We start from the raw sequence: 27,443 nt of genomic DNA on the forward strand, positions 1-27,443 counted from the left end.
CCGCTCCCTGACGTCAATTCTGACGTAGGAGAGGAAGTTCCGGGCCAACAAGGCATTTCTCCTCATTCCATCCAGCCTGAGCCCCATCTCTCCTTGATCCAGCATTTCCCTTCTGTGTCTGTCAGAATTACCATTCCACCTATTTTCCAGCATCACCCTTCTTTGTGTCCATCTCACCTATATCCCTATCTCACCACTTTTTCAGAATCTTCATTTGTCTCTGTCCTTGTCTTTACCCCATATTCACCATTTGCCCTTTCAATGTCTTTATCTCCCCCCCCCCCCACACACACTTTTTCAGCATTACTTCTATGTCTCTATTTCACCTCCTCTTCATGTCCCCTCTGTATCTCTATCCTTATTCAGAAGGTCCTGCTTACCCTTTCTCTTCTTTGTGTCACTATCTCCATTTTCAGCTTTCCCCCTTTTTCCTTTGTTAATGCACCCTGTAGCCAGAATCTTTCCACCCTCTCTCCACTCCGGCCCAGCCCAGTATGAAATATTTCCTTTTGTTTCTCTCCCCTCTCTCTTCTCCTCCCTCACCCACGAGTCCTGCATCTGGCCCTCTCCCTTCTACCTGCACCTGGCAACACCCCCCTGCTCCGCGGCTCTCTTAAGCAACTCGTCAGCAGCGGTGATCAAGACAAGCTGCCGACATCGAGGCCTTCCCTCTACGAGTCCCACCTTTGTGGAAAAAGGAAGTTGAAACAAGCGGGACTCGCAGAGGGTAGGCCCCGACGCCAGAAGCTTGTGTCGATCGTTGCTGCTAAGTTGCCGAAGAGAGCCGCAGGTAGAAGGGAGAGGGAGATAGGAAGGCTGTAGAAGCTCCGGAGCATGACACCGAACCCGGCCAGGATGATTTCTTTTTCAGGCTGCTGCTGCCGCTACCATCCCCCACCCGAAATGACAAAAAACAGCCTAATGCCCGCGTCGGGAAATAGCCATGCTGAGCAGTGAGCTCAGCACGTACACAGATGGAAAGCCTTGCTTGCTGATTGGTCCGGCGGCACGGTGGGGCGGGGCCGCCGGACCAATCAGCAAGCAAGGCTTTCATCTGTGTACGTGCTGAGCTCACTGCTCAACATGGCTATTTCCCGACGCGACGCCAGACTTGCATCGCCAGAATTTAGGTAGGTTGTTTTCATCCCCGTGGGAGTCCCGTGGGCAAGGGGGCGTCCCCGTGGGAGTCCCGTGGGTCAGGGGGGCATCCCCGTGGGAGTCCCGTGGGCCAGGGGGCGTCCCCGTGGGAGTCCCGTGGGCCAGGGGGGGAACCCGCGGGATCCCCGCGGGACCCGCGGGATCCCCGCGATCCCCGTTCCCGTGCAGACCTCTAAACTAAAGACAAAGCCAGTTTTGCAACTTATCTCTTATATCGTTGCGTCAACTTTACGCCGTTTGCGGATCACTAGAGTCAGCCCAAAGGTTCTCAGTACGTGGTTTGCATAACTCTTGCGAAAAGAAACCGTCATTACGTAGCCTACGCTTATACAACCTCTTTACTGAGAAGGCGGAGCCTTACGGGAACTTTAACCAGGTGGAAATCTGGCTCGGCCACCTGCGATGGCTGCCGGCGCCGTGCGTCTTCTCTCCGCCTGCCGCACCTTAGCATCGGGCCTTAGCCTTCCGGCAGTTCCGAGACTGAGCCGCGGCGGGCAGGCGTGCCGGGCGCTGAGAGTAGGCCCTTCATTTCGTGCTCCCAGCCGGAGCGTCAGGTAAGAAAGCGTCGGGCCTTACGCCGTACGCGTGTGAGAGTTGCTCAGTAGTGTTATTTAAGGTCGCCGCTTCTGCGGTACCCAATAAGTGTTTGACGCCTCGTCTGTGTGTTTTTTTTCCAGCCAGAATACTCCCCGTGTCAGAGACTTATTGCGCAATGTTATTACCCGGAAAGCTAGTTCAGAACTGTCCATAATGCTTTGAGGAGCAGATGAATGGCGATGACTAGTTTCTAAAGCTCTCTAGGTTAAGTTGGTTCAAACTTTTGCCACAGTGCCTGCTGGGATATGTAGTTTTGATATTTTGCCCTTTGTGATCGGGCAGGTCTTATAGAGTTTCAGCGTGGGAGCCTTTATTCTACCAAAACTTTGATTATATACACGAACCTACATTCTAATTTAAAAATAGACGGTGAATCAGCAAAAAAAAAAATAAAAAATATATATATATATATATATAGGATTTGACTGCTATACCAATGCTGAACAGATTTTGCCCATCTGAAATGGAGACAAACTTTATTTCCAGCACAGTAGGGATGGTATGCTGAACCATAGGGTTATCCATCTGTGCTTGCAAGCATATTTCAGAAGATGCCAATTATTCTTTTCAACTCCTCTGCCACCTCCACCGTCTCTCTGATCTGCTCTGTTTATTTTTTTTATTGGGGGAGGGGGGTTTCAGCTTGTTTGCAAGGTTTTCATTACTGTGTCAGAGATCCTGATTTCAAGGAACTTCTCTGCCTGTTTGGAGAGGAGCAGACGTTTAAGTGTGCAGCTGGCAGGTATATCTTTCAGGAACCTGTACAGCCAGCCTGATGAAGATTTGTGGAGCTCAGTTTCCAGGCCATCAGCACTTGCTCACTTCCTTGATTTGGACAGGAGCTTGAGCACAGGCTGTTAAGCATCAATAGAGGACCTTAGGGGCACTAGGGATGCTGGCTGGAAATTCACTTCACCTCCACTTTTTTTCCTGCATCATGTGTTGCGGTATGGAGCATAGAAGATCAGTCCGTCTAATGTCCAACCAGTAGCTCGATCTTGGCCTGGCGGTTGACTGGCAGTTTGAGGCAGGCTGCTGCACCATTTCCCCCACACAGTCTGTGAGTACAGGCTGTGACAGCCTAGAGCACACATGTCAAACCAGCCCGCCTGACCATTTTATGTGGCCCATGGGGGTGACTGCACCGCATCCTCCTAGCTTTGTGCACTGCTCTTTGCCTCCACTGCCAGTGCCTGAGGCGCATCACGTGGTGCCATATTGGCCTGGTGGGGCTTGTAGTTTCACAAGTTTTGTTTGTGTAGGGAGGACTGACGTTCTGGGCCTGCAGAGACTACACTTCCCACGATCCCTGGCATTTTGTGGACGGATTGAATTATGGAAGAGGCATGGATTGGGCACCAGTTGAGGGGACGGGCTAGAGGTACGGGCAGTAGCCAATGGAGAGGTGCCATAAATGCATTCAGGTTTGAAAGGCTCCACAATGTATGCGGAAAGCAGCAGCCTCTTAGCCTCATTCTTCCAGTTCAGGCTCAGCATTTGAAACTGCAAACCCTTTAACTACAGATACAAGAGATCTTCTGCTTTTTAATGATTGAGGGATTGTAATAACAATACTGAGACCAGCAGAAGGGGTGGGAACCATTTTCTTTCTTAAGAATTCTACAGAGACGCTTTTAGCATATGTGGCCCTAAGGCGGAGCTACCCAAACTTTGGAATGGTTGTATAGATTAATAAGCAGTGCCCTAAGACAGTTTGGCTAAATGCCTAGGGTCTCTGTGTTTATTAGGGACCTCATGTTATCAAGTTCAAGTGCCTGACTGTGCAGCCCCCTGTTTTGCTCACAGTTTGTTTTCTGCTTGTAGTTATTTTCAGAACATGATTAATGCACGAAGATGGCGTGTGATATGGTGAGGAAGGATCTATACTTCTACTAAGACTAAGTATCTTAATAAAAAATTTCGGCCTGTGACTTAGCCTGTGTTTTAGATTTCGGCCCCTTATGTGATTGAGTTTGACACCCCTGGCCTAGAGCATGGGTCATCAACCTGCGGTTCAACAGCTGCATATGGCTGCAGGGAGAGAGGGGTTGACCAAATGAGAGGGAGAAAGCGTAAGATCTTTAGCATGGATAAGAGGTAGGGAGAAGTGAAGGGAAGTAAGGGCGTCGTAATATTGGACCACCAAGGCAGTACTGGGAGGGGGGCTATTCCAGGTAGGGGGGGTGGACTGGCTGGCTTCTTGGCTGCAGAGCCAGCAGACAGGACGCCAGGGAAGGGAGGAGGGGGTCGCATCTGCTCTGTACCGGTACTTGAATATAAACCACTTTATATTCAAGTCAACCTTTTTTCCTCCTTTTTGGGGGGAAAAAGGTTACCTCAGTTTATTTTTGGATCGGTTTATATTAGAGTTTATACTGCCATGAAATTTTTATTTTAAGTTTTTTATTTTTGTTTCAATCTTTGACTGTTTAAACTTTCCACCTCCTTTCTTTTTATTTCTAGTTCAATTGCAGTTTTTCAAGCAATGTTTACTTTTCTTCCTTTATTGTATAATGAAGATCAAAGTTTCCTTCTGTTGTGTTTTGACATTCATAGAAATGGAAAAGAGAAAACTTGAAGGGTAGTCACAATGCTTAGGAACCAGAGCAAAACCTTTTTTTGTTATTTAGCTTTCTTGCATTTTTATTTTTAATTCTTATCATGCTAGGCCATTCCAGACTTGACAGGTTCTCTGCCTCTAGCAGATGATCAGGCAGGGCCAGAGTTATGTATATTGTTGCCCCTAAGCTGTAACATTTTAGAGCTTCTCCCCCCCTCGATTTAGTTAGGAAGTAAATTTTGGGGTTAATAGATTTTTATGCTTTATGAAAGTATATACATAAAATACTACATTGCATACATAGCATTTTTATTTATTAATACAAAACATTATAATAATGAGGCCCTTTGTAATAGGACAAAAGCACCTGTTTAGGATCTATCTTATATGTAGGTCCAGCCCTTCAATTTGAACTGGTGCAGCAGGATATTTCTTCATAGTAGGCTTGTCTTCCCCATGGTGCAGTCTATAGCCTACAGCCCTTGTGTCACAATTGCCAAGGGTAGCCCATCCCAAAGAGAGATTTACAACTTCCGTAAATGTTTTTCTCAGTGCATTTAAGGTATAAATTTGCTGCTTGCTACTTTTATTGACAAGTAATACCTACATGCCACTTAAAAATGGATGTCTTTTTTTATTATGGGTGACTTAACTCATCTAAGATGGAACACAATCCCTCTACTGCAAATTCCCAGGACTGTGAAAAGGCAGCACTATAAATATTACACCAGACCCTAAAACACCAATACACCATCTAGTGAGAGAGCAGAACAAATGGGACTGCTTCAAGATCTATATCAAAATTTCTGCACACCATGGTCATACAAGCAAAACAGACTGTCCCTAAAGTATGAAACAAGGGTCCATAGATCAGTAATAGAAAGATGAACTGGAAACCTCGAGAAGTCAACTGAATACGAGAAAAATAGAAACTGAAAAGAAAGATATCTGAGATCAAAATAGCAGGGAATGGAGGGAAAATAATCCAAAACAAAATCAAGCACACTCCATAAATAATGTTAGTGCATCCAAGCAATTGTTTAACCAGCGAAAGAAAAAGCCTCGGAGCGTTGGAGGTACGAACCCACACTCACCCACCCTTACATCACAATGAATTTTGTCACCGTGTCATTCTCTATATCTGAACAAGGTAGCTGTAGCACTCGGAAGCAGCTAGATTTATATCTAGGGATTTTTCAGTGGCCCAGTATTTGGCTTAGTCAGTGTTCATGCTGTCTTTCTCAGCAGGCAACTCTTGAAGTCCCTTGGTTTTCAGACCCTAGTGAATAGCCTGAGACTTTTTTGTGTCCATTTCAAGGCATTCAGCCAGAACAAAAAGTGCCTTCAGCTGCAGGGAAGAATTGGGTTGGATGAAGGTGAAATCTATGTGTTCGTCCATGGCCCTTGATTGGACTGCTCCTCTGAAAGTAGCAAAATATCATTGAGATCCTGGTAGTGCTGGATTGGGCCTGCCAGCTATGGTATGTAGACCTGGTGTGATTTTTGTTGGCAGAATCCCTAGTTCTCCTTTTAAGAGGGCTTGGGTTCCTATGGCAAGGGGGCACTTATGAAAGATCTGATCCTTTTTCGCTTATGGTCTATCCCTTGAGAGGCAGAGGAGCTACCAGCTCTCTTGTCATGACTTTGCTGTGGAATCATTGGTCTTCGACATCTCTGTGAGTAGTGAAAAGCGATATGCTTGTCAAAATAAAGATAGTTTTTATTTTTTTTTAAACCTTTTGTCCAGACAAATTTTTTTTTTTTTTTTATATCTTTATTCATTTTAAAGCCAAAAATAAGTGCAACATATTATACAGACAATTTACACTTTAACAGCACTTAAATTCTATCAAATTATATTTTATGACAAATACATATATTATCCCACCCCCTTCTACATATCCAACAATTGCACTCAAATTTCCTCACCCCACCCCACCCTGGACGTGTATGATCAAAGGGCAAAATCAACAATCACTCCTTACAGAATACATCCATAAATTTCCTATAATGTCCCTGTTGTATGGCTATCATACGTTCCATTTTAAAAGTGTGGCATAGAGATTCCCACCAGACAAATTTAATGGGTAGATCATTGCATTATTACATAATATGTATTTCAATGTGATTATTTGAACCTCAATAGAAATTGTTTAACCTACTTCCCTTAGCCAAGTGTCATGGGAATAGTCAGGATTTCAGTAAATTGCATCTACTAGTTTCAATGATCAGCAGAGGTCAGCAGCAACACAGCTAAAATTTCTCCAAATTCTTCCAGCATTTATATGTGCTTAGTAAGTATGAAATCGGATCTCTTTCCATTTAAACTGCGATGCATATTATGGGCAGCACTCTTGATTTTCTCTGACAGATCAAGGGGTACATTTTATGATAAAAGGTTTGAAACTTTTGAGTTCTGTTTTGAATGTAGTTGTATTAACATTCCCCCCCCCCCCCTTGCGATAGCGGTTATTAGCGCAGGGAGCTGTGCTGAATGCTCCACGCTACTCCCGACGCTCATAGGAACTGTATGAGCATCGGGAGCAGCACGGAGCATTCAGCACTGTGTCTCCCTGCGCTAATAACCGCTATCATGGTTTAGTAAAAGGGGGAGGGGGAAATAGTATGCCCAAAATGTTACAGCATTGAAAAGTTTGTGTACCACCTAGGATTGTCTGTCTGTGGTTTGGCACAGTTTATACAGAAAACATGAGGAGATGCTAATCTAAACGCCGATAAGAGAAAAAATAAACCAGTTGAATAAATTAACTCAAGACAAAAGGTTTTATTTTTAATTATTAAACATTAGTTTGTAAAACAGGCCCTTAGTTTGTTGTGATATGCTTTCTGGTGTTTTCTTTGGGGTCCTTTTATCAAGTCGCGCTAGCGGGGTTAGCGCATCAGACATTTCATCACGCGCTAACCCCTGCGGCCAGCTAAAAAACTAATGTCTGCTCAATGTAGGCGTTAGCGGCTAGCGCGGCAGGCGGTTTAACGCGCGTTAAACCCCTACCGCAGCTTGATAAAAGGACCACTTTGACTTTATTTTACAGTTATGTTTTTGACTTATAATTTTTTAGTGCTGGTTCATTTTAATTTGTGTACTTTTTTTACTTGATTGTTTTATATTTACTATGTATTTTTTACTTTTTAATGAAAAATAAAATTTTATTGTGGCATTATGAATGGGTCAAAAATTCTAACATTCGCAAAATGAGAGGTCAGTTCTGGGTCAGTAATGATATTGATACTGATAATTACTGCTCAAACAAGATCCTCCCTTCCTATTGTACTTCTCTTAAATGTCTTACTGTTCTATAAATTTTATGGATTTCCCCCATATCCTTCTGTCTCCAATATGTCTGTAATGTCCTGTCTGTTTAGATTTATATTATTAGTTTGTAATTCTTTTTTGTTGTTTATTTTATATTCTGTACACCACTTAGAAGTATGATAAGTGGTATAACAAATTTTAAATAAACTATAGTTTTCCACTACCTGTCCAGGTAAGCAGTCTCTTTATCAACTCCCTGATAAGTCCTTCTTCCTTTCTCACTGACTTTGACTCCTGGCTTGCCTTCTTTCTTGATTCTCCATCTTCCTTCCTCATTTTTAGGGATTTTAACATTCATACTAATGACCCCTCTGATTCTTAGGCCTCTTAAGTTTCTCGCTTGACCATGTTCATTCAGTCTTCAACTCTGCTCCACCACCTGTACTCACCAGAATGGCCACAGCCTTGATCTTGTCCTCTTCTCCAACTGTTCATTCTCTAGTTTCTCCACTTCAGTTCTTCCCCTCTCTGACCACCATCTGATAATTTTCACACTTAATCACCACCTTTCCCTCTCCAATCTCATACGATATCCACCAATACATTTAGAAATATTCAGACTATTAACCCTTTTACTCTCTCTACCACTGTTTTGTTTCTTTTCTTATCCACTATGTTATCTGGCTGTCTCTTATAATGCTATTCTCTCCTTTGCTGTGGACACTCTCACTCCTCTGATTCCCTGTTCTGTAAGGTGTACCAACCCCCGGCCTTGGATGATCTCCAGAATCTGCCACCTATGTTTCTTTGCCTGATCTGCTGAACACCTTTGATTATAATCCTGTGCTGACTTCATACATTTTAAATTTTTGCTGACCTCTTTCCAGTCTGCCCTTTCATTTGCCAAACAAGATTATTGACCTGGAATGACCTACCAGAAGCCATCAGGAAAGAGACAAACTACATCACATTCAGAAAAAACCTGAAAACTCACCTCTTTGACAATTAACTGTCTTAATTTCTGTATAGCACCCCCCTACTTCTAGGTCCCTCCTCTTGCTTCTCCATGCCCCCTTCCCCTTCCTTTTTGATCTGTCGCCTTGAGCCTGTATAGGTATGTACGACTCACAAATGGAAGATTAGATTAGATTGAATCAATTTGACTAACTTTCTTGGCTCCAACCTTTACTGTCCTTTCTTTGGGGAAAGAGTTTAGTAGCGGTTAGAACTACAGCCTCAGCACCCTGAGGTTGTGGGTTCAAACCCCACGCTGCTGTTTGTGACCCTGGGCAAGTCACTTAATCCTCCACTTCTCCAGGTACATTAGATAGATTGTGAGCCCACTGGGACAGATAGGGAAAATGCTTGAAGTACCTGTATGTAAACCACTTTGAGTGTGGTTGTATAGCAGCAAAAAGGTGGTATATAAGTCCCAATCCCTTTCCCTTAGTATGCAAAGTGACTTCACCTCCCCCCACCCTTACTTTATCCCCATTATAACCAAGTACTTCCATCACAAAGCTCACAAAATTGAGTTCTCAACCATATCATCTTCCTCTGCTCCATTTTCTCCACCTTCCTTCAACCCTTGCCACCTTTTCTTCCTTTTCTAAAATCACTGAAGAAGAAACTGCACATCCTCTTTGCTCCTCCTTCCTCCAAACTTACTACCTGTTCCTCCGATGATCCCAATCAACCCATCTACTTAGAAGGGATGACATTATGAGAGCTAGTGCTATCTGTCATATCCTCAGTCTTTCACATTCCATTGCAACTCTTCTGATACCTTCAAATATGTTGTGATTACACCACTCCTCAAAAAAACCTTCATCTTACTATCATCCCATCTCCCTCCACCCTTTCTTATCCTAGCTACTTGAACGTTGTTCACCACCGTTGGCTTTCTTTCATTTCATGCTATTCTTGATCCACTACAATCTGGCTTTCACCCACTAGCAAAGGTTTCTGTTGAATGTAAAGACTCCATTGATCTGCTCCTGGCCAGATCGTGGGGCCTCACATAATAGATTACAGCAGATTAAGACCTGTATGGTCCATCCAGTCTGCCCAACAGGATAAACTCATAAGTGATACTACATATGTATACTTGATTTGTCCTTGCCATTTTCAGGTTACAGACTGTAGAAATCTACCCAGCACTGACTTTACTTCTCAATTAATTGTGTTGCCATCTAATTGCCGCTAAGCTTGTTTGGTTCTATGCCTTCCATTCAGGATTCCTTTGTTTATCCCATGTATTTTTGAATTCAGTTATCATTGTCATCTCTACCACCTCTCACAGGAATCTACCACCGTCCGTGAAAACGTACTTCCTGATGTTATTCCCGAGTCAGCCCCCCTGCAGTTTAAATTCATATCCTCTAGTTCTACCACCTTCCTTCCTCTGGCAAAGTTTGCTTATACAGTATTTTAATACCTCTCAAATATTTGAATATGTGTACTTTGTCATCCCTGTTTCTCCTTTGCTCTAGAGGGTATACATTTTCAGGTCATCAAATCTCTCCTTATAAGTCTTATGGTGCAAACCTCGCACCATTTTCATTGCTGATCTCTAAACCACTTCAAGCTTTTTAAATTTCTTAGCAAGATACAGCCTCCAAAACTGAACACAGTACTTCAAGAGAGGCCTCGCCAATGACTTATACAAGAGCAACAACACCTCCTTTCTTCTGTTATACCTGTTTTTATGCAGCCTAGTATCCTTCTGGCCATGTCACCGTCTTGTCGCATTGTTTTGTCATCTTGAGATCCTCAGATACCATCAAGAAACATGATGGCAAATAAAGGCCAAATAGCCCATCTAATCTGCCCATCCGCAGTAACCATTAACTCTTTCTCCCTCCGAGAGATCCCACGAACCTATCCCAGACCCTTTTGAATTCAGACAGGCTCTGTCTCCACCACCTCTTCTAAACTAAACAAAACTAAGCCTTAGGTTTATATTCCGCATCTTCTCCACTGAAGTGGAGCTCGACACGGTTTACAGAGTTTAAAAAATATGGGAAGAGAGAAGAGAAAAAGTTTACAAAGCATAAAAAGAGGGGATGTAATCAGGAGAAGAGATTATTATATGCTAGAGAAAAGCCAGGTTTTCAGTTGTTTTCAGAATAGTTGGAGGGAGTCCAGGTTCCGCAGCGGGACAGTGAGGTCGTTCTAGAGGCCGGTGATTTTGGAGAGGAGGGATCTACCCAGTTTACCTGCGTGGAGGATGCCGTGTAGAGAGGGGAAGGATAGTTTATGTCTGTGGGCAGATCTGGTGGTAGTTGGTGTCGGGGCGAGGAAGGATAGAGGGAGTAGGGGCGGAAGGATGCCGTGAATGATCTTGAAAGCCAGGCAGGAGCATTTGAAATTAATTCTGGAAAGTACTGGGAGCCAGTGAAGATTGGTAAGTAGAGGGGAGACGTGGTCATATTTGCATTTAGCAAAAATCAGCTTAGCCTCAGTGTTCTGGATGAGCTGGAGTCTGTGAAGACTTTTTTTCGTTAGGCCTAAGTAGATGGCGTTACAATAATCGAGTTTGGATAGGATGATGGATTGTACAAGGACGGTGAAATGCTTTTGGTGAAAATAGGATCTAACTTTCCTCAGCATGTGGAGGCTGAAAAAACAAGATTTTGCCAGGGAATTCAGGTGATCGTTGAGGGAAAGGGAGGAGTCGATAGTGATGCCAAGGACCTTGCTTGAGAACTCAAGGTGTAGAGCAGGGCCTGTGGGTAGGGTGAAGAGGGCGGGCAGGTGAGCTAATTTTGGGCCGAGCCAGAGTAATTTTGTTTTTGATTCATTTAATTTCATCTGTACTGAGAGGGACCAGGCATGAAGTCTCATTATGCATGATGTGATGTTCTCTTGGAGGTTTGTAAGGTTTGGATCTGTTTCGAGGAGGATGAGGATATCGTCTGCATATGTGTAAATTGTTTCAAGGGGGGATAGTTTAAGGAGCTTCAGGGAGGTCATATATATGTTGAAGAGAATAGGGGATAGGGGAGAGCCCTGTGGAACACCACAGGATGGTGTCCATGAAGCGGATTTGGAGCCGTTTGTGTTGACAATGTAGGAACGATCGCAAAGGAAGTTTGAGAACCACTTTAGGACAGAAGAGTCTATCCCAATCTCAGAAAGTTGGTAGATTAGTATGTCGTGATGCACGACGTCGAAAGCCGCGGAGAGATCAAACTGTAAGAGAACAGCAAATTTGTTTTGGGCGTGTAGTTGTTGCACCTTTGAGATTAGGGAAACTAGGAGGGACTCGGTGCTGAAATTGGGCCTAAATCCGTATTGGTAGTGTTGGAGAATGGAGAATCTCTCTAGGTAAGAGGAGAGCTGAGTGGCGACTATGGTCTCTAGAAGTTTTGTTAAAAGAGGGATGTTTGCTGGGAGACTGTTCTATGCATCTACCACCCTTTCTGTAAAAAAGGATTTCCTTAAATTACTCCGGAGCCTATCATCCCCAGGTCCCTCTCCTAAGCTATACTTGTGCATCTCCTTTGAATTTCTGCACCCCAAGTTCATCACTCTGTACTTCTCATTAAATTTTAACTGCCAGACCTGTGACCATTCTTCAGTTCTATCCTCATCCTTCTTGACCCATCTGCTGCTTTTGTCTTTCTTGATCACCACCTACTCCTTGATAGGCTGTTCTCACATGTGGGGAGTGTATGGTGCAGTGGTTAGAGCTACAGTCATCACCCTGAGGATGTGAGTTCAAATCCCACACAACTCCTTGTGACCTTGGGCAAGTCACTTAATCCCTCCATTGCCCCAGGTGCGTTAGAATGTGAGCCCACTGGGACAGATAGGGAAAAATGCTTAAGTAACTGAATGTAAACCACTTAGGTTATAAGTTGTATATAAGTACTTAAAAAAAATAATAATATGCTGTTCTCACTTGGATTTCAGGGCTCTATTCTGCCTTTGTTTTCTTCTTAACTCTCCCATAGCACATTTGGTGTATGCTGTAGTAGATCCTCCTCCACTGCTATCCCTTATCAGTCTGTGTTTTCCTTAGGGCTGTGTCTTGGGACCTCTTTTCCCTGTCTGTACTTTATTTTTGTGGTGCTCTGATCTCCTCCCATAGTTTTGAGTATCATCTTTATGCTGATGACTCCCAGATCTACCTGATCACACCAGAAATTTCAGCAGAAATCCAGGTACAAGTCTCAGTCTGTTTGTCTGACATTGGTACTTGGCTGTCTCGCTGCCATCTGAAACTGAATATATAAGGCCAAGACTGTGCTTCTTATCGTTCTCTCCTCTTTCTGTGGATAACTCTCTCATCCTCCCTAACTTGTCAACTTGTAACCTTTGGGGTCATCTTTGACTCTTCTCTTTCTCTGCACATATACAATAGACTGCTAAAACCTTTCTCTATATCGTAAAAATTCATCCCTTCCTTTCTGAACACCCTGCCAAAACCCTTATCCACACTCTTTATCACCTCACATTTAGATTACTGCAACTTGCTTCTCAAGGTCTCCCACTAAATCATCTCTTGCCCCTTCAATCTGTTCAGAATTCTGTTGCACAAGTTACATTCCGCCATTATAGTACAATCACATTAGCCCTCTCCTCAAGTCACATCATTGGCTTCTTGGTATCTTTCCACAGCCATGGGCAACACCTCTACCCCGCAGAGAGAACTCCACCCACCCCCCTTCCCTCCCTCCCCCACCAACAGAATGACTACAGTATATAGTGAATAATGAATATTGCTGTTATCCAGATAACAGTGGTAGTTGTCAGTATACAAGATATTTAGTGACAATATGCAGATTTATTATTTATTTCATTTTTACATTTTCTATACCGCTATAAATCAAAGCGGATAACAGTAAAACATACATATTCAAATAGGACAACTCGTATATTACAGGAAATATAAATACACAAATAGCACCTGAGAAACATACATACATACAGAAAGCAGCCAGCGCTGAATATTCAGCCCTTTTTCTGGAAACGTCATCGCTCCTCCTAAACTTACTTGCTCCACTTCATCACTGACGCTGAAACCGTGGATTGAAGACAAAGTTTTATTTTATTTTTCTTTCCAGCTTATGATTTATCTTTAATCTTATCTATTGTTTTGCATTTTGTCTTTGTTTTGTTCTATTTCTATCATTTAAATTTCTCCAGAATTCTACTGTTCAACATCTCCCCCTTCTGCTTCTATTCCTTTCTCTCCTCTCTTCTACCTCCCAAAGTATTTAGATCAATGCTGTCTTGTTAAAATGTTTATTTTATTTTATTTTATTTTTTTTTTTAGTTCAAATAGTTTTATTGATTTTATAAAAGAAGAAATACAAAGCCAACAATATGAGTGCTCCAACAAGGAACACAGTATAACAATATCATTTTTATTTTTCCTCTAACTCTACTTTTCACTTCTCTATTACCCTCCAGGTACTTTAGTTAGATTGTGAGCCTTCGGGACAGTAAGGGAATTTTTCAAGTACCTTTCCTATTTCTAATCTTAATGTATATTTTCTGTAAACCGCTTAGAACCTAACGGATGTAGCGGTATATAAGAAATAAATTACATTACATATAGACAGGGGTTAGATGTCAAACAGGTACACCAGAATACAATTGGAGTCTATTCAAGATACGGTTACGACTCGCAGGGGACAAAATGTTCAAATATGGAGAAGCATTGACAAAGGTTCTGCTCCAGCGACGAGAAGAACTGGCCAAACGTGCTTCCCAGCTCATAAGCTCATGTAGCCGATTCCTCCAAAGCCAAAAGGAGGGGGGTTCAGAAGAGAGCCAACAAAATAGGATACATTTCTTCCCCAAAATGAAACATTTACTAAGAAATAGTTTTTCCGAAGAAGTGTACATGGAGAGCAAGGAAAACTGAGCAAATAACATAGAAAGCACCGATAAAGGCACGGGAACCTGCAAATGGTCTTGTAAGAAGGAAGCCAGTGCCTTCCAAAAGGCCTGTATCCCCTCACAACTCCAGATTCCATGAAAATAAGAGTTAACCTCTACAGAACAACGCACACAGAGTTGAGTGCCAATACAGCCCATATAATAAGCCTGACTTTGGGAAACATAAGCCCGCAGGACTGTGCGATAGTGACATTCCTATAATTCAGCATTATAGACCAGGCCAGCTGTGGGTTTTAGTACCTTTAACAAAAAACTGCCCCCAAGTTCCCTGCCCAAGTCACGCTGCCAAAACCCTAGGTAGTCGAAGATCCATAATCTGACTATGAAAGTAAGACATCGAGACCTTAGTGTCCTGATCCGCTGCCAAGAAAGCACAGAAGCGGGTCCCAAAATCCCCCCCCCCCCAAGGAACTCCCCGGGAGAGAGCCCACATAATGCCTGAGTTGACAATAGGCAAAAGGAAGTGTTTATGGTTGGGAATTGAAGGTGGAGTTATGGGGGAGAGTTTGGGAATAATACCTGAAAAAAATTGTGAATTATAATGTTCAGTCAGAGTGTTAAAATATAATCTAGTGAACTGTTTGGTATCTATATGAAAAATTTAGTACTGTATGGTGTATAAGTGGTTTGAGCGATTTCGTAATGGTTGTGAATCATTTGACAATGAGGAGAGATCAGGATCAAAAACCCAAGAGAATGTTGAAAGAATAAGCAAAATGATTCGATCAAAAAGGCGATTGACTACACTTCTCCCTCCGTATTTGCAGTTTCAGCTTTTACGGTTTTGATTATTCACGGTTTTTAGCTTGCTGGCTCCTGCCCCCAAATTACATCAGCTTGCATAGAGAAATCACTGATTCCAAGCGTTTACAGAAAAAATCGCTGATTCCCAGCACTTTGTTCACCATGTTTTGCCTCTCCTTCAGGAACAGGCCAGGTCTCTCACCATGTTGTTCGCAGTTTCACCATATTCACAATGGTTTTTAATAGAAAACAGCAAATAACATATAAAAAAGTTATTTGCGGTTTTTCAGTATTTGCGGTTCTGTTAATCCCCTATCACAGCAAATACAGAGGGAGAAGTGTATTAGGGAAATTTTGAGGATCTGAACATCTCTTATGGTTCCACTCTAAACATTTTAACAACGGGCCTGAACATGTCGCACATTGCTTCTGGTATGGCAATTTTTGTCAAATAAAAGCATTACAGTGTGTCCTCATTCATCTTATTCACTAGATCTGACACCGTGAGACTTTTGGCTCTTCCCCAAAGTCAAAATGTCCACGAATGATAAAACATTTTGAATCAATTCAGGACATTGAGGCAGCCACGAAAGAGGACTTCTAGAACTGCTTCAGAAAGTGGCAAGAACGATGGGATAAATGTGTTCAAAGTGAGGAATAATTTGAGGGGGATTAATGGCAATGTGTCTCTTACTGTAATTTTTATTTATTTATTTAAACATTCACTGTATTTTTTTTTGATCACACCTTGTAATAGTGGATCTGCACAAAGAATGGAGTTCTCTTTGAGTTTATTGCAACTTATTATTTATAATCTATTCCATATACCACAGCAGACTTTAGGCAGAATGATACGTACCTGCATTGGAACATAGTTATCTGATTTAGTCATCTGATTTTCCAGACTTCCACCTTTTGACTAAGGCCCTCTTTTATCAAGCATGGTAGCGAGTTCTGCACGGCAAATATACCGAAGCTGGCCCACTCTGTTCAGCTTGATAAGAGACCCAAAGTGCTGTTAGATGTACATTTCTATTAATTGGTCATTTTTCAGTTTACTTTTATAAACTGGAGATTTTATTCTAATTTTGTTTCAAGTTTTGGTGGATGATACTGAAATTTTTCTTTTTTTTTTTTTTGATCCAGTTCAGATGATAAAGTAACTGTGCACTTTATAAATCGTGATGGGGATAGACTTACTGCTGAAGGAAAAGTTGGTGAGAGCCTGCTAGATGTGGTCATTAACAAAAATCTGGACATTGATGGATTTGGTAAGTGTATATAAAGCTTTATACTTCTTAAAGTGCAATATTTTCTTCAAATTCTCAATAAGGCCTATTATTTTGGAATTGCTACACTTAAAAACAAGGCTGTGGAGTCGAAGTCAGTAAAAATGTACCAACTCTGACTTCAAAATAAAAACTTACATTTAGGGCTCCTTTTACTAAGCTGCGATAGCGTTTTTAGCGCATGCAGAATTTTAGCGCATGCTAAACCCGCGCTATGTGGCTAGAACTAATGCCAGCTCAATGCTGGCGTTAGCGTCTAGCGCATGCGGCAATTTAGCGCGCGCTAAGCGTGCGTGAAAACCGCTAGCGCAACTTTGTAGAAGGAGCCCTTATAGTACGTATATAGAGAACTTATTTTATATTTAGATGTATGTATATTTTTTATCCTGTATCTAAAGTATTGGTAAATATAGATTTAGATCCAGTACAAAAATATATAATATATATTTACCAGTACTTCTTAGATTTCAGAAAAAAATGTAAATTCTAATATCAGTAGGAGAAGCAGAACACTGGATTTCAAAGGACAAAACAGAACATTGAGCTCCTTTTTACTAAGGCGTGCTACCCGATTTAGCATGCTAAGGCACTCATAGAATATAATGGGCGCCTTAGCATTTAGCACGTGCTAATCCTTAGCCCACGCTAAATTGGTTAGCGTGCCATAGTAAAAGGACCCCATTGTGTTTAAAATTTACCCACCCTTTTTTTTTTTTTTCGACAAAACCGTGCTAGCGTTTTTAGTGCTGGCTGCGGCAGTAACAACTCTGACACTCGTAGGAATTCTGTGAGCGTCGGAGCAGTTACCGCTACAACCAGCACTAAAAACGCTAGCACTGTTTTGTAAAAAGGGGGGGGGGGTTATTTTGAATACTGAGTTTTGTTTTTTTTAATATTCAGTAGCTTGCAGAGAAAACAGAACTGTTCATATGATCATGTCTCCCAGAATGGTATTACCGTATTTTTCGCTCCATAAGACATTCTTTTTCCCAACCTCCATCAAGGGGATGGAAATAAGGGTGCGTCTTATGGAGAGAATACCCAACCCCTCCCGTTACCTTTTTTAAATTCTGATGTCCTCCCTTGCTAGACGCGGCTGCCTCCCTGGTTCCCCAAGCACTGACAGCTGATGCGGCTGCTTCCGAGTCCTCTTCCCTTGCGGCTTGCGGCAGAGCGGCCACGGGAAGCGATGCGGGACCAGGCCGGCAGCCTTGTGCGCTGCTCTGCCACAAGGGAAGAGGACTTGGAAGCAGCCGCGTCAGTGGTCGGGGAACCAGGCAAGTAGCCGCGTCCAGCAAAGGAGGACATCAGAATTTTAAAAAGGTAACGGGAGGGGTTGGATATTCCCTCCATAAGACGCACCCTTATTTCCACCCGCTTTATGGAGGTGGAAAAAGTACGTCTTATGGAGTGAAAAATACGGTAACTCACATTTTTAAAACGGAACAGATTGAAAGGCATAGCAATGCAGTGTCTTACGTAATAAATTGTAACTCAAGTGACCATTTCCTTCTTTTGACTTGTTGACAAACATAACATAAATGAATTAGTGGTGTCCCAATTTTATCATGAGCGTAATAATTCATGGAAAAATATGAAAAGGTTAACATATGCTGACAACTTAAAACTTGAAGCTGAGGGGGAGAGAGGAGGTGACAAAAAAATTAACAGATAAGGGCATAGGCAAGAAGAGATGGGAACAATAATGGCAGATCAGGACCTGAGAGGGAGGAAGGGGGAGAGGCAGTGGCAGATTGAGAGCAGGGGAGGGGTTTTTTTTTTTTTTTTTGTTCATTGGTAAGACACAAATAATGAAAGAAAATGTGAAAAACATTTTCCTTTGACAAAATTACTAAAAAGAAATGTAGTATTATCAGGTCATTGGTGATTTAATAGCAATATTGCTCATCATTATATGAAGGGACTCCAATACAATTCCTAGCTCAGATCGTTCACTTTCCAGGTCATCTGTGATTGGGGTACAGTGGAGGCAGCACATCCCCTGTAACAGAGGAAGGAGCCGTAGTTATTGCACAATGGCACGTGTCACTGCAGTGACTGGACGAAAGTAAGCTGAGATTGGATTTAAAAACAAATTGAAGGGAAAAAAAATCATTGGATTGTTAAAGATGAGACTCATGGTGCCAGATTAAAGCCCTGGTTCTAATTGTATTGCATGCCCAAAAGGATCAGAGTCAAAATGAAATTGTCACAAAATTAAGGGGTCATTTTACTAAGGCACGCTAACCGATTTAGCACGCACTAAATTAGCGTGCCTTAGTAAAAGGACCCCTAAATGTTCTCTTATTTTAAAAAAATCTAAAACCTGCATTAAGTGCTAAACATAACTTTTAGAATCCTCGCATTTCACATATTTGATATCTATCAATTGTATGCTTGTTTGTAGAGTTTTGATGAAAGAATGTACCTTTTACTTCGTACAAGTTGGCGCATTAGAAATGGAGAATTAGGTGCATATACATATATAGCAAATTTTAGAAAATGAAATGAATAAGGGTAATGGGATATGATGTACCATCTTTCTGTGTACAATCAAAATGGTTTTGCATTTATTATATGCAGATTCTTCTCTGTCCTTAGTGGAATTCGGAAAGTAGTTTTGTACAAAAGGATCTCATCCTGGCGAGGTGGCGCTTCACACGCTTGACTGTAAGAGGGCGTTGGCTTTTTATCTCCAACGCACTAAGTCTCATCGGAAGGTTCCTCAATTGTTTTTGTCATTTGATCCAAATCGTTTGGGTCACCCTGTTTCCAAGCGCACCTTGTCCAACTGGTTGGCTGCTTGTATTTCTTTTTGCTACGCTCAGGCTGGTCTCCCGCTCTCGGGTCGAGTCACGGGACATAAGGTCCGGGCGATGGCGGCTTCGGTTGCTTTCCTCCGATCCACGCCTATGGAGGACATCTGTAAAGCTGCCACTTGGTCTTCGGTTCATACGTTCACCTCCCATTACTGTCTGGACACTCTGTCCAGAAGCGACGGCCGGTTTGGCCAGTCGGTGTTACGTAACCTGTTTTCATAATTCGCCATCCTCCCACCTGCCCTTTTTGGTTGGCTTGGAGGTCACCCATGTGTGAGAATATCATGCCTGCTTGTCCTGGGATAAAGCACAGTTACTTACCGTAACAGGTGTTATCCAGGGACAGCAGGCATATATTCTCACAACCCGCCCACCTCCCCGGGGATGGCTTCTTTGCTTGATATGGAACTGAGGACCACGAGGTGGGGATGCGCCCTCTAGTGGGAGAGAAGGCTAGCACATGCGTGGTGCAGTGTGCAAACTTGAAACTTCTAGCAAGTTTGCTTGAAAAGCTGTCCGCGCCGGGGCTCCGTAGATGACGTCACCCATGTGTGAGAATATATGCCTGCTGTCCCTGGATAACACCTGTTACGGTAAGTAACTGTGCTCTGTGTACAATCAAAATGGTTTTGCATTTATTATATGCAGATTCTTCTCTGTCCTTAGTGGGACCATATAGGGTTAAGTGACTTGCCTGGGCTCTCAAGGAGTTGCACTGGAAATCGAACTTGGTTCTCGGCCCACTGCCCTAACCACTAGGCAGCTACTCCATTCTAAATTTGTATTTTATGGTTAGCAATATTAAACTTCATTTGCTAGGCAGGATTTCAAAGCAAATTGAACAATTTGAAAAGGATGAGGTCTCGTAAAAGACCAGTTGAATGCTTTGGTGAAACAGTTTGAAAGAACATTTAAGACTGGTTATACTGCTGCATCTATTCTTGAATTCGGAAAGTAGTTTTGTACAAAAGGATCTGAAAGAAAAATCTAATCCTGTTCCCTATTTTTCATTTACTGTGACTTCTTCTGATAGCCATGTTCAGCATATAATCCACCTTACCTAACAAAATAAAGTGCTGTGAAATAATTTAGCATCACCTAAGTAAAACATCATGTTTATTTGTTTTGTTGGCTCAGTCAGTTGTCATGAAGACACGTGTGTAGCATGCATCATTTCATTTAGAAATGAATGTCACATTTTGTTTTGAATGGTTTTGTGAAATTTTATGGTACCTTAATGCATCTTAATGCCTAATGCCAGATGTATTGTACAGTTTATAGAATGCAAGGATTCTGTACCAAACTATGATTGAAATGGGCCAATCAAATAATAGGATTGTCTTTCAATAGAAATGCAGAAAGTTTAGCCAATTGCCCTGTAGTTAGGGCAGTGGTCTCAAACTCGCGGCCCGGGGGCCACATGCGGCCTGCCAGGTACTATTTTGAGGCCTTCGGTATGCTTATCATAATCACAAAAGTAAAATAAAACAGTGTCTTGATCATATGTCTCTTTAGCTATAAATTACAATTTTATTATTAAGACTTAGCTAAAAGGAAAGATTTATAAACTGTAAAGAGTTTTACCTCATGCAAAATTGTCATTTCTTTAATAAGACATTAACTATTTTTTTTCTGAGGCCCTCCAAATACCTACAAATCCAAAATGTGGCCTAGCAAAGGGTTTGAGTTTGATACCACTGAGCTAGGGGCACTACTTGGACAATGTGAAGTCTGGCTGGACTTGCAAAACATTTGGTGCTTTTTGGTCAGTCTGGAGTGATGGAAGTCTTGGGAAGCATTTGTCTTGGGAAGATCAGGTTTGTGTGGTGGTTTTTGCATGAGGAGGGCTATTCTAGGTGTGAGATTGCTGTAAGGATAGGATGTAGTCTGGGCATGGCCTTGAGAATCATGGAGGATATGTCAATATGGGTGACCTAAGAGGTCAACAAAAGGATTGATTGTGTGTTGCGCAACATATCTCTGAGTAACAGGAAGCTCACCTCTCCTTAGCTGCTCAGAGAATGGAAGGAGAGATACTCATTTGGTGTTTGCACTTCAGCTCTGGGGAGAGGATGCTTGGAGTTTGTACTGGGAGGTTGCGGAGCATGGACAAAGCCACTGCTGTCAGATGACAAAGAGGCATATGGCATGGGGAGGGGAGTGCTCCAGTTGGAGCAGGAGAGGTTATTTAGTGGTGATAGCACTTTTCTTCATTCTTGGGAATCATGTCAGAAGGTTCCTAGGAAAAGAATATAAACCAGCATGCTTGATTCTCTTGGTTAAGCATCCAATGCATGGCAACCAATGGAGTTGGCAGACTTCACATTGTTGATGTGATGCTTCTTGCATACAGATACATTGAAACCCTCACTGAGTACATGCTACTATTGGCTCAACTGTTGTTTCCCAGAGATTGCTTTTTGTATGATGGCAATGTTCCATGCCATGGTGCAAAAACAGTGGCAGACTGGAAGAATAAGAACCGGGAGAGGACAACTGAACAAACAGCACCATCTCCAGATCTAAATCCAATTGAGAATTTATGGCATAAGATGTCACTGGAAGTAGCTAAGAGACAACCAGTGAACAAAAAGAGAACATATGGAGTGTCATCACTTGGAAATAATTCCTGAAGCTGGTGCACTCCATGTTAAAGAGATGCCGACAAATAAAACCCTGGCCAGCCTTTGTTCCTCTCTTTTTTTTTTTTTTTAAAACCCCCTACATTTCTAGCGCCTATCTTTGATGAGAACTGTGTCTACAGAAGCACCTTTTAGACACACTTCTTTATTTCTGTGCCAAAGAAGTGATATGCCTCAGTATTTGGTTAATAAAGGTTTAATGTCACTTTATATCATTTGTCTTGACTGTGGTTTATGAAGGCATTGCTTTCACACTGTTCATGCACATTATCACATACTCTCTCTGTGAAAATATTTCCTGATGTTACTTCTAATTCCACCACCTTGCAAACTTAATTTATATCCTTTAGTTTTACCACTTGTGGCAACAAAATTTTATAAAAATGCTTTAAATAAAACCAGATTTTCTATATCGCAAGCCTAAATAAAATTATCTTTATTTTCAGAATCGCAATTGGCAGAATTGTTGAAACTGGATTAAATACTGCTTGAATTAAGAGCTTCATGTCGCATCATGTCTGGGTTGTAACCCTAGTTTAATGGTTCATCAAGAATTATTGTGTTTCATGAGCATTGGTTCTGTTAATGTGTAACTTCTACAATTCACAATGATATAATAACTACATAATGGTTTATTGAAGCAATTGCCCTCTCCCTTTTTAAAGGTAATACCTTTATTACTGGACTAACTAGAGCATGGTTAGATTAGCTTTAAAAGATACCGTATTTTTCGTTCTATAGGACGTATCCTTCCATAAGACGTACCCCCCCCCCTTCCCCCCCCGGTAGAGGAAGAAAAATCAAGGAAAAAAAAATTCTGGCCAAATTCTGGCCCTGTACCCTGTTTCATCTGGTTGGCTAATGGTAGATCGGGACAGGGTACAAGGCAGGTCTAGTGATAGGCGTTCCCCTTCCCCCCCCCCCCCCCCCCCGGGCAGGTCTAGTGGTAGGCAGCCCCCCCATACCAGGCATAGCAAGTCCATGGTCACCGCCTGGATATCTTTATATGCCTCTTCCTCAGGCACCCCCTGATCCTCAAATTGTACCTTCTGGAGTGATTCTCCAGGTCCTCAGTCTTATCCCACAGAGCTTTCTCACTCTGGTGTGTAGAGTCTAGTTGCTGTTGTACTGCAATCGCATCTTCCGCCACCTCATCTAGCCGTGTCTCTACTGTCTCATGTCTATTCTGCAAGACTGCTATTTAATATATGAGACTGCTTGCTTTAAGTCAGAGCACATCGAGTGCAACTCCTTTCATCTCTTGTATCAGCCCCAACAGAGCACTCACCATTTTTGATCTGCAGTGTTCTTCTATCAGCACCGCTTCTGCTACCACTCCGCATCTAGAGCTTCTCTTTTACCAAACCACGCTAGCAGTTTTTATCGCCAGGAGCCATGCTGAATGCTGCGCGCTGCTCCCAACATTCATAGAGTTCCTATGAGCATCGGGAGCTGCCGCTCAGCATTCAGTGTAGCTCTTGGTGATAAACACTAGTGCGGTTTAGTAAAGTTTTTTGCGCCACCATCTTGGATGTTTTCACAAGACTCGCCAGTGTGTCTCTATCAGCTTCAGCTACACCACTTGCGTAGTGGTAAGCCTCTAATTTTTGCTTCGTTGTCATCGATACTTTAGGGAGTAGGATAATGCTTATCTGAGCTTTTACGTTCGGGGGAGGAGGTCCGGTTTGCTAGGCCCCTACAGAGCTTCCCTCTTAGACGACCAGCTGCATTGGTGACAGCTGTCCAGCAAGGGAAGGGCAGGAGCGAGGAAAGCTCCTGCCAATACAGCGCTGGAGTAGTAAAAAAAATAAATAAATAAATATAAAGGTACCAGGAAGGGGGGTGGGGTGGGGGGTTTATGCTCCTTTAGAAGCACCCTTATTTCCACCCACTTTTTTGGGGGAAAAAAGTGTGTCTTATGGAGCGAAAAATACAGAGATAAGCAAATGAAGACAGCTATCGGTATATAAGAGTAAAACACATGACAGTCTTACGGGAGGGAGGGAGGGGACGATGAGAGACAGGGTGATATGAAGGTGTCGGGGCAGTAAAAATTATCATGGGAGAGAAAGTCAGTGTCTTAAGTCCTGTCTGTTGAGTTTCAAGGTCTTGTGTTCTTGGATTGTCTTTTAATATTCTCACCCTAAAATTATTGATGCAGTGTTCTGGTTATCTGAAATGTCGCATGGAGATGATATCCTTGTTGGCATTGCAATGTTTAATATGATGTCTGTGTAACTTATTCCTAGTCTTTAGCATCTGGCTTGTTTCTCCAATATAGCATCCTTCTCTACACCTTTTGATATACACTACTTTTGAAGATGAGCATGTGAAGGATCCCCTTATGTTGGGCCCTAAATTAAGTCTGCTATCTTTTAAAGGGGCAAGTGACAGAATGCATTAATCCAACTCCTTCCCTCCTCCCCCCAAACTCCCTGGCAAGCGTTTTGTTTTGTTTGTTTTAGTTAGTTAGTTAGTTACTTACTTAGTTTTCTATCCCGTTTTCCCTAAAGAGCTCAGAATAGGTTACAGGTTAAACATATGTGGCGAGGCATAATCGAAAGTGTGCCTAAGTCTGAAATTAGACATTTTGTGCAAGATGTCCAGAAACTGAGTAGGAAAAATGCCCATTTTCAAAGCTGCCAAACGTCTTATCTTTTTATTTTTAAAAATGAGCTAGGTATAACTTTTGGTCTTTAGGATGTCTACCTTATTTTTTTTGCCCACTTTCAGAAATAAAATGTCCACATGAAAAATGTACAAAAGCAAGTTTTGTACATATACCCATCAACTACCTTGACTGATCGCGGCAGAAGGAATCCCCATCAGCTGAGCCGACTTTGGGGATTCCCCCTACTAGGATCAGCTGAGCCGTAGAGCCCTACACCCCTCCCCCTGATATCCCAGACCTCTCCCCACATCCCTTGACATATCAGCCCCCCCCTGTACTTTTGGATGAGAAAACGGCAGGAGGGAAGTTCACTCCCTCCTGCCTACAGGGCTGCGTGCTGCAAATGATGGAGCTTCCCCCTCACAATGCATCTTGAGATGCAGTGGGAGGGGCCGAAGGCCATGATTGGCTCAAAATGGTGGTGGCATAATAAGGGCTTATGAACATTAGGGAAATTGATATTAAATTTATAAATCGATATGTATCTTAAAGTGAGAAGTTCTCATGACCCTTGCTTTATTATAATCCAATAAGACAGTGAACAATTACCAGGACTATAGAAGTTCTGACGGGTCTTTTCTTATTAATTGTGTGCTAAGGCAAACTTTCATTGTATCTTCTTGCATGTTGCTATTAATTTTCCTCACCTGTTTGGGGTTTATTCTGTATTTCTACTATCAATATATCTGAGTTATATAGCAATCAAACCATTGGTATATGTATATAAACTTGGGAATAAGCAACAAAGTGACATGGTTGACCTCTTCAAAGTCATTTCCATAATCTGTCAAAGCAGGATGAAGGATGATAATATATAAAGCCATGTGAATTCAAGCATTTCCTAAGGCATAGATTTATAGTCTATTTCTCGGTCAGTAATTCATGCTAATTTTCTTTTTAAAATGAGAAATAACATGGGTTGCTGTTTAACAATTTTAAGTATGATTTGATTCCTTGTCTTTTTACCCTGTAGGTGCCTGTGAAGGAACTTTGGCCTGTTCCACTTGTCATTTAATCTTTGAAGACCATGTGTTTGAGCAATTAGATCCAGCTACTGATGAGGAAATGGACATGCTAGATCTAGCCTATGGACTTACAGAAACGTAAGCCACTGTATCTACATTTATGGAAATGTAGAACTCAATCGCTCAGGTTTTTTTTTTTTGCTATAACCTGATGGGTTTATTGCAGCCTTTGTATATTTTCCCAGTTCTTACACAAGTTTTGCATCCAAAGTTCACAATTTGAATTGCAGAACATCTTGGATTTAAAATAAATTTTATTGCTTCTAATAAATTATTTTACAATTTGATTTCTGTTTCCATTGTGTGGGTGGTAGCCCCTGATTTTGTTCGTTTTACATGCGAATTGTCATGGCAGTGGCTGGCTTAAATGAATTGATATATAATGAATGAATTGTTCTCAAAGGACAGGTAAGACATTAGATCCTCATAATTCTTTGATGCCTTCCACATGGATAAGCCTCCTCTACTTAGAAAACTTCCTAAAAGCCTTGACTCCCCTCTGTGCATTGTTGTGCATGATGACACCCAGATCTTTTTCTTGAGCACTAACCCCCAAGGTGGACCCTAGCAGTGGCGTACCAAGGGGGGGGGGCGGTCTGCCCCGGGTGCACGCCCCAAGGGGAGGCACAGCTGGCCACCCTCCAGTGTTCTCCCTAGGCCGGCAAACTGCGGCTTGCGAGCCACTTGAATGCCACCACCGCCATAGGGAACAGACTGGCGCCGAGTTCTCCCTGCTCTTCCCTGTGGGGGCTGACCAACTCTCGCCACCCGACGTCAATTCTAACGTCGGACAGGACATTCTGGGCCAGCCAATCGCTGCCTGGCTGGCCCGGAACGTCCTCTCCGACATTAGAATTGATGTCGGGCGGCGAGAGTTGGTTGGCCCCGTGGGGAAGAGAAGCAGGGCGAACTCGGCGCTGGCCTATTCCCCAGCGGCAGTGGCAGCATTTTCCCAATGGCTGTGGCATGGGGGAGGGGAGGGCAGGGAGAAAGAAAGAAAAGGGGGGGACAGGGAGCCAGAAAGAAAGAAGGAGGGCAGGGTGAAACAAAGAAAAAGAAAAAAATGGGGCACAGAGAGAGAGAGAGAGAGAGAGAAAGACACACATAGAGAAAGAAAGGGGGCATGGAGAGAGAAAGAAAGAAGGGGCAGGGTGAAACAAAGAAAGAAATGGGGCCCAGAGAGAGAAAGACAGACATACAGAACGAAAGGGGGCATGGAGAGAGAAAGAAAGAAGGGGGCAGGGTGAAACAAAGAAAAAGTTGGGGGAGGAAATGAGGTCTGGAGGAGAGGAAGCATATAGGAGGCTGAAAGAAGGGAAGAAATATTAAATGCACAGTCAGAAGAATAAAGTGCAACCAGAGACTGATTAAATTACCAAACAAAGGTTGGAAAAAGGATTTTATTTTCAATTTAGTGATCAAAATGTGTCCGTTTTGAGAATTTATATATGCTGCTGTATTTTGCACTGTGGCCCCCTTTTACTAAACCGCAATAGCAGTTTTTAGTGCAGGGAGCCTATGAGCGTCGAGAGCAGCGTGGGGCATTCAGCGCAGTTCCCTGCGCTAAAAACCGCTATTTTTTGTCTTTTTGTATAGTTGTTACTGAGGTGACATTGCATAAAGTCATCTGCCTTGACCTCTTTGAAAACTCGCGGAATATAAATGATAATTAACATTTTCTCTGCGTACAGTGTGCTTTGTGTTTTTAAAATTGTATTGTTGGTATATCATTTTGACTTGGCCACGAAGGTA

General features: G+C 42.5%; 1 protein-coding gene across 2 annotated transcripts in view; it reads left to right on the forward strand.

Annotated features, from left to right (window-relative positions):
- Positions 1 to 1,075: 1,075 nt before the first annotated feature.
- The window catches only part of FDX1 (ferredoxin 1), a 34,401-nt gene continuing 8,033 nt past the window's right edge, over positions 1,076 to 27,443 (forward strand). Inside the window, exons 1-3 of one of the 2 annotated variants that reach the window (XM_033947600.1) lie at positions 1,076 to 1,130; positions 16,392 to 16,516; positions 25,640 to 25,769. In XM_033947600.1, the coding sequence (XP_033803491.1) occupies positions 1,084 to 1,130; positions 16,392 to 16,516; positions 25,640 to 25,769 (302 nt within the window). In that variant the 5' untranslated portion in view covers positions 1,076 to 1,083. Of the gene's footprint in view, positions 1,131 to 1,457; positions 1,713 to 16,391; positions 16,517 to 25,639; positions 25,770 to 27,443 lie in introns of those variants that run through there. The other variant, XM_033947599.1, reaches the window with a different exon arrangement.

Source organism: Geotrypetes seraphini, chromosome 6, assembly GCF_902459505.1.
Source record: "Geotrypetes seraphini chromosome 6, aGeoSer1.1, whole genome shotgun sequence".
Classification (NCBI taxonomy): domain Eukaryota; kingdom Metazoa; phylum Chordata; class Amphibia; order Gymnophiona; family Dermophiidae; genus Geotrypetes; species Geotrypetes seraphini.